This window comes from Malania oleifera, chromosome 9 (genome assembly GCF_029873635.1).
Source record: "Malania oleifera isolate guangnan ecotype guangnan chromosome 9, ASM2987363v1, whole genome shotgun sequence".
Classification (NCBI taxonomy): domain Eukaryota; kingdom Viridiplantae; phylum Streptophyta; class Magnoliopsida; order Santalales; family Ximeniaceae; genus Malania; species Malania oleifera.
The window spans coordinates 72,010,808-72,019,059 of record NC_080425.1 but is presented as its reverse complement, the minus strand read 5'-3'; the positions used below and the strand labels follow the sequence as shown (position 1 = coordinate 72,019,059).

At 36.8% G+C, this 8,252-nt stretch overlaps 1 protein-coding gene across 1 annotated transcript; it reads left to right on the top strand.

Moving 5' to 3' along the window:
* The first annotated feature begins 3,681 nt into the window (after window positions 1-3,681).
* Window positions 3,682-7,479, top strand: LOC131164104 (UDP-galactose/UDP-glucose transporter 2-like). Its single transcript, XM_058121071.1, has 7 exons — window positions 3,682-4,220; window positions 4,880-4,908; window positions 5,059-5,260; window positions 5,511-5,753; window positions 5,850-5,951; window positions 6,572-6,679; window positions 6,876-7,479. Exons 1-7 carry the CDS (start codon window positions 4,095-4,097, stop codon window positions 7,134-7,136), a joined length of 1,071 nt encoding a protein of 356 aa, XP_057977054.1. The 5' UTR covers window positions 3,682-4,094; the 3' UTR covers window positions 7,137-7,479.
* Window positions 7,480-8,252: the final 773 nt, after the last annotated feature.

The following is an 8,252-nucleotide window of genomic DNA, read 5'->3' as shown; positions in this document are numbered from 1 at the left end:
AACATAGCCACCTGATTAATAATCTCCTACTTCAGACTCCTCTCGAACTTCCAAGCCTTCGTAGACTCATCTGGTACCATGTAAGGAGCAAATCGTGACAGCTTTACGAATCGGACGGCGTATTGCTGAACAGTCTGCTATCCCTAAGTTAGGTTCAGGAACTCCTCTGCCTTTACTTTCCTAACAGAGGTTGGAAAATACCGATCAAAGAACACCTCTCTAAAGCGGCTCCACATCATCGCCACCAGTACCAGTCTTTGCTCCTCAAGCAGTTTTACTGCTTCCCACCATCTCTCGGCCTCTCCAGTCAGTTTAAATGTAGGGTATAGCACCTTCTGCTTATTGGTGCATCGCGGTACAGCCAAGATCTTCTCTATTTCTTGAATCCAATTCTCTACAAGAATTGGGTTGGTACTTCCCGCAAAGGTAGGAGACTTTAGGCGAGTGAACTTCTTAATAGAATCTTCCAACTCAGTAGTGGGACAATCCTGCCCCTGAGAACTCCGCATAACCTCTGTCATAAACTGTTGGGCGAAATCCCAAAGCACCACTGTAGTATCACTACCACCCTCATGGGCAACTCCCTCACTGCTACTTCCTCCGGCGACAGCATTACTGTCCCTGGAATCCATCTTGAAGATAGAACCAAAACAAATTTAGAATTCTAATATCCTAACATGTCTGGTGCAATTATAACACTAAAATATTCACTTTAAATAGACCCCAATACCGGCCTAAACCTTACCCCCTAATTTACAACATACTCTGCCAATTCCATATTTCCATTCTAGTTTTCAAGTTCTTACTACTCCGCTCGGAAACAAAACTATCAATGGATTGTCGTGGTTTTCTAAACCCGTCGACTGATCCAGAAAAATATAGAAGTTCGTCAAGAAATTTCTGTCTCCAGGCTTACTAAGAAAAACTCAAAATTCTTATTCTACCCATTCCTATCCTCATCCTAGTTGAACCTATACTCTGGTAAAATCATTTGACCTAGTCTGCAGAGCCTAGCAACCTAGACTCTGATACCAACTGTAGCACCCCCGACTCGCCACGTGGGCTCGAAGTGCTAGTGAAACGTATAAATACTCTCTGATACCACACATATATATAAATGCTACCCGCCCTAACTAGGGAATCCCGAGTGCACCTGCCATTACTAAAATTAAAACCATACAGTGGAAGATTTCTAAAACATCCAAATACTTTATCAGAGTTCTAGCTATTCCCAAATACATACATAGATAAACATATTACAATTTCAAAATAACAAAATAAAATATCTGGTATGTAACCAGTTCTGATTACTACTCCCAAAAGTCTAGTCCCAGCCCCGGGGTAAGTTAGGCACGATTCCCTAAAGGTCCTGAAAATGATTTGTATAATGGGGTGAGACACTTCTCAATAAGATGGATTATATTATTATCAGTGTGTGGTTAGCATAGGTTCTCGTGTGAATATAAAATTCTATCATTTAACTGTATATGAAAATGGCATTTAAGCTGTACTAATCAGTATATCTGAAAATACATAATTTCTGAAGAATAAATTGTCGGTTTAATATAGCCAATTTATAGTAAATTCGCCCATATATGCGTAAAAGAAACAACTTGAACTACTAAAGTAGCGTCATCACGCTATCACGTACTCATACGACATGCTTCCCTCTATGACGAGTTGTGCGGCCCGAAGGTTGGACTCAACTCGCAGCCGACGGTTCCGCAACTGAGTCAAAACTAACATCGTAAGTACGATTGTGCCTACTTTTGGTCACCCGATATACCATGGATGGGGCCCTCTAGCAAAAACCTTGGAGTAATACTGTGGCCTAGGTCTCCAATCGACTTATCACACTTCGATAGTCGTGTGATTGCACTCACTACCCACATATAGCTACGGTATCGTGCTCACAATATCACATATCGTAAATCCACGGGGTTCTAAAATCATATATGACAATTTACACAATAAAAACTGTATTATAATTCACTTCATATAAAACCTGATATTCAATAAATCTGGCCTCCGACCGTTATATCAAATGTCGGCCCTCAACCGTTATATCAAATACTGAATAAAAATCAATTTAAGCATTCTGTTCACGTATGTCATTTAATAGTTGTTCTCATGCCACACAATTTTCATTTGTTAATCATAAATAAAATAACCTGACTAGAAAAGACGTAAATTGTTGAAAATAGGGTATGAACATCTCCGAGATTTTATTTAACTTAAACTACTTATTTTATAGAAAATAGGAGATGATCAACCACCCACCTTAATTTTCTCAAAAACATATACTGCATTTTTAATCAGTCCATATTTGACAAAATAACTGACATAATATAATCCCCTTACCTGATTTACTGGGAACCCTAAATCCATGCCCTGTGACGTTCAAAGCTTAAAACCCTGAAATTACATTTTCCCTAAATTAATCAACTCAACCCACAAAATATTTCTCATTTAGCATTTCCTAGGCCCTATATATTACAAATTAACAATAAAATCCTAAAAATACCCTACGTACTCTGGTTTTTGAGTGGTGCCTCAAAAGACCAGTTCAAAAATCTGCTCCACTAAACTTGTAGAGAAATGCTTCTAGATCCTCATGGCGGCTTTCGATCGTCGATTCGAGCGACGAACGACGAAAAGCTCGAAGAGAGAGAGTGAGGGATGTGGGTTTAGAGAGAGAGAGAGAGAGAGAGAGAGATATTTAGTCTTCTTAATTAAGAAGAAATTTTAAAATCTATTTATAACCTTTTGACCCGACACAATTTGTCGACGAAATGGCACCTTCTTTGACGAACTGTAGAAGGACATTCGTCGACAAAAGAAGGGTTCGTTGACGAACCTTAAGTCTGATATTTTCTTGTCATTTAGGATCTCTTCGTCGACGACGTCTAAATTTCGTCGACGAGAAATAGAAGGGAACTCGTAGAAGAAAATAGAGGATTCATCGACGAGTCCTACTGTTTGCCCTTTTTAAATTTTCGTTTCTTTTTTTCTTATTTATTTCCTCATTTTTCGAGTTCGAGTTTCTAGAGAGAGAGAGAGAGAGAGAGAGAGAGAGAGAGAGAGAGAGAGAGAGTTGCGTGAGATAGGGGGATTCTGGATTCCTTAATTTTGAAGGAAATTAATATTATTATTTTCTTTTTTAGGATGACTACGTCTGTGGCATAGCACTTTTCTATTTGTTCTTTTAGATTGTGAAAAGAGGTTCTTTCTTTCTATGGCTCTTTATTTTATTTTAAAAATACATGCATAAATCCTAAAAAAAAATTGAAACTTTGGTTAGTTTGAGAAAATGTCAAAAATTCCCTCCTTTTTGAAAAAACACTCCTTATTCCTCTCTCATCAAATTCAAATTTCAAGATTTATATGCTCTTCATATTAAAAAAAATTAGTTAAATTGAAATATATTAATAGACATAATATAAAAATTCATATCTATTTTAGTAAAGTGAGTTTAGACCGATATTTAATTACTCTATATTTTTAAAACATTATAACTACAATTACTAATTTAACTATTTATTGAATAATTTTGATCAAGATATCATTACTTAGAATAACTGACATTCTCTTTTATAATGTTTGTATTGACATAGAAGCAAAGTTAAAACATTGTCAAATTATTATTATTATTATTATTTTTAACTTCTGTAACTGCACAATAATTCTCAGGAAGAAATGTTTTGCCGGAAATGCGCGCGATTCGCGACGCTCCTCTCTCTCCCTCCTTCAGTTTCTCCCGTTTTCCATCCTTCTATAAAAGCCTGAAAACCAGACTATCATACGATCCCAAGAACTCTCTCTCTATCTCTCTCTCTCTCTCTCTGCGTGAACGCATTGTTTAATCAAATTGAAGAGAGGGAAACAGAGTATCAGTGAAGTTTCATCTCAAGCTTCGATACTTTTCTTGTTTCCGTCAATAAAAAGTCGATCCCTTTTTTATTTTCAGTAGCTCCGATATTGAAACACAAGCGATTCTGATATTGTAGTCGTCTTTTTCTGCGATCGTAACGACCGCAATCTACGCCGTTGGTTCGCGACCGGCATAATCGCTCGGACAACCGGCGCTCGGAGACATGAAGAACGAAGATCAAGCTAGGTCCCTGTTTGGGATCTCTCTGTCTGATCGACCCCGGTGGCAACAGTTCTTCATATGCTCGTCTGGGTTTTTCTTTGGTTATCTTGTTAATGGCATTTGTGAGGTATGTTCGATTTCTTCTCAACGTTAAAGGCGTCCTTTTTACGTTTTAATTGTTCAGCTTCCGGATATATGCGATTAGTTCGTTGTTCTGTGATGAATTATGGCCGTTTCTCCGTGTTTTTTTTTTTTTTTTTTCCGCTGGGGATTTCTCTGTTTCTTATTTTCTTGGTTTTGCGATTACCGTCTGTTTGGCTGGTGGTAAAATGGTGGGGAATAAAACATTGAGTATTGGATATTATGCTCTATATCCTTTTGTCTTTGTTCAAAAAAAGGAAAATTAGGCAAAGTTGATTTTCTGAGGGGTTCTATGGTCTTAAATACTACATTTAAGATTCAAAAATCAGTTTAATCTCTTTCCTTCATTTTCCTCAGCAACACAATCTGACGAGACATTTTATGGTTTTTGCAAACTTACTCTTTTGGTTTTCTCGACTGAATTTGGAATGGGTGTCCAATGATTCTCTCAGTAGGGGTTTTGAGAGTAATCGAAGATCTTGTGATTGGTTTCTTCTTTGGCTGTTGCACTGTTTTATCGATCTTGATTTCCCCTGTTGAGCTCATTCAATAGAAAATTGATTTGAGTTTGATTTTGAACTCATAACTTGTTGAGACGTTAACTTTTTTATCTGATCTTTGGCGTGTTCTTTGGCCTAATTTCAGGAGTATGTTTATAATCGACTTAAATTCAGGTACATTGATCTTCGTTTTGCCCCTTTTTTTTTTTAATTTTCTCTAAAGCTATATGTTTTGTTTTTTTCGGTTGTACTTTTTGTCGGAGAGCTTTCGATGTAGTTTTGCTTTTTCCTAATGAATTCAAATGTTTGTAATCACATTTTCAGCTTTGGCTGGTATTTTACCTTTGTACAAGGATTTGTTTACCTGGTACTTATCTACTTACAAGGCTTCACCACCAAGCAAATGGTGAACCCATGGAGAACGTACGTGAAGCTATCTGCAGTTCTGATGGGTTCTCATGGATTGACCAAAGGTTCCTTGGCTTTCCTCAACTATCCAGCTCAACTCATGTTCAAATCCACAAAGGTAAGCAACTAATGCCTACATTCATTTGTCATGAACCTCTCTTTTTTAGACTAAACTTCTTGCAATTGCAGAGTTCTTGTCTTCTAAACCTCTCTAAGTGAATTGCATAATGTTATTTTCTTGCTGTAAGATTAGAATCACGAATGGTGAAATTTGTTATATATGCTAAAATACAGACAACCTTGTTTCAGACAGCCTATTTTTCATCCTCTTTCTAATTCATGTGTTCCGGTTTATTGTGAGAAATCAGGTGCTGCCAGTCATGATTATGGGTGCTTTCATCCCTGGGTTGAGAAGGAAATACCCCCCTCATGAGTACATCTCTGCACTGCTTCTGGTGGTAGGCTTGATCCTTTTCACCTTAGCAGATGCCAACAGTTCTCCAAATTTCAGCATGATTGGTGTTGTAATGGTAGTGGGTGCTCTAATCATGGATTCATTTTTGGGTAATTTGCAAGAAGCAATTTTCACTTTGAACCCTGAAACAACGCAGGTGATCTTTTATTAGATGTTACTTTCACACAGATCATTGAGCAGAAAGCTCCATCGGAAAAATGATTTTTTGAATTTCCGTGTTTTCATCTTGCAGATGGAAATGCTGTTTTGTTCAACAGTAGTTGGGTTGCCTTTCTTAATTCCGCCAATGATTATAACAGGAGAATTGTTCAAAGCCTGGAGTTCTTGTTCTGAGGCAAGGAGTCCTGTCTTTTCTTAATTGCTAAACTCCTCCCCCCCCCCCCCCCCGGCCTCCCTTTCCCTGTTTCCGTTTATTTATTTATTTATTTTTAGGATGGGAATCTTCATTGTGTAATTTTAATGAGAGTGGCTTTGTTGTCAAGTCACACATAACGTGTTTTTGTAGTTGGCAATCCAATCTATTGTTTAATTTCAAATCGAGAGTAGGGTACCTAACTTAGTCAAATAAGGCTGTATTGAAATGTAGTTATCAGACTGGATTTAAAAGTAGGAATACAGCCTGTGACATTCTAATAAGACGAAGGCTTTGAAAGGTTAAACGCGGTGAATTCATGTTTCTGAGTTGAAGCCCCTGTGGTCCAGCTCCTAATGGTGTCCTAATGGGAAAATAGATGGCTTGGGTAATGCAAGTGTTCCTTTTTTTTGGACTAAAAAAATTGTACTGCCTAGATTACCCATTTCTTTTGTGATACTATTGGGATTAAAGTTCACTCTTGAAGTATGTCCCAGGTTACTTATATTGACCGTTTCCTTTTAAAATGTTTTGGCCTCTATTATGCATCTACTGTCTGTATTTCAATCTTAATTACGTTTTTCCTGCTAATGAAATTGCAGCATCCGTATGTATATGGGGTGCTAGTGTTTGAAGCCATGGCCACATTCATTGGTCAAGTGTCTGTTTTGTCCCTCATCGCAATTTTCGGGGCTGCCACAACAGCCATGGTAAATAAATCATATCCTCTTGACATTTTTTTTTTCAACATGGATGTTGAATTTTGTATTATTTGTATTGCTAAATTAATTTTTGAGTTTGTTTAACCGTTAAATCTTGAGAAGTGAAACTAAAAAAGATGGCATGGATCTCTCTATCTGCCTGGATTTCTAACTGGTATGTTTCAAATGGGCTACCTGAGTGCAGATAACGACTGCTAGAAAGGCAGTCACTTTGTTGCTATCATACCTGATATTTACGAAGCCACTAACCGAACAGCATGGGACGGGGTTACTGCTGATTTCCATGGGCATCATTCTGAAGCTATTGCCTGAAAGCAAAGTCCCCAAGATGGGGTCAATCTCGAATGCTTTTTCCAAGCATGGAAAATTTTCTTTCAAAGAAGAGAAGCAGATAGAAATTAGAGAAAATGATGAACAGCCTGAAGAGAGAAGGCTACTTATATGAAAATGAGTCGTGGTTGCTTTTGCCGGCATGCACACAAAGAATGGGGAGGATACAGATTCAGGCAGACAGATGTGTACTAGCTAGTCATTCTAGGTGGAGAGTTGACTCTTTTAAGTTCTTAGAAACTGATTACATTTCTGTCACCAATTAACCTACCAGGGCTTTTGATTGCTTTATGTTAGTTTAATACACCAATGACCAGGAAAGAAGGATATTATTGACAGGAAGATGGGAAGGAAATCAGCCAAATATTTGGATAAATGACTTTGTATTACTGAAATAAATTTATTTATTTGTACTTGAAATGAGAAATTAGATGAAATTTGAGACTTTATTACTATTATTATTATTTTTTTGAGATAGCGCATGTGGTCACTATATCATTGTGTTGTAAATAACTTTAATCCATGAATCTAATAATCCAAGCTCATCATGTTATTCAATTAAGAAAACTAAACGCAGAATAAATATATGGATTCATACTAAATGCATAATAAATATCTGAATTTATAGATGTGTCTGATTTGATTGACCAACAGCTGTTAGCAGAGAGTTTTAGTCGTCCATAGTCAAATTCGTAAGTACTTGACTTATGTTATTCTAAATTGGAAAAAGAAAGAACATGAAATTGTTTCTGATTTGACTTGGAAACAATAACCCTATTAGGTTTTCCTTATATATTAGGTTATTTTAGAAGTTCATCATGCCTAAATTAATTTAGTATTGAGTTTGTACACATTACAAAGCTCATACCCAATAGATGTTAAAATAATCGTAACATAATTGATTTTAAATATGTGAGTCCACAATAGGAAATTAAAATTTTCTAACAATCTCTCACTTGAGCGACACATAAATATTGAAAATAATTATATTACCCAAACCTTAAGTATACGCATTATGGCTATTATCCTTATAACATCTCCTTAATTCAATTTTGTTCATCTCATATACTAGTATGGGATCAAAGCGGCATTCGTTACACTTATATTCATAACTAAACCCATCAATGGTCACCACACTAATACACTCAATGGCATAAATCGAGTATGGATGTGTAGCATGGTAATGTGCATGCTCCTTAACCTTAACATGCATATCACAACTGGTTCTATC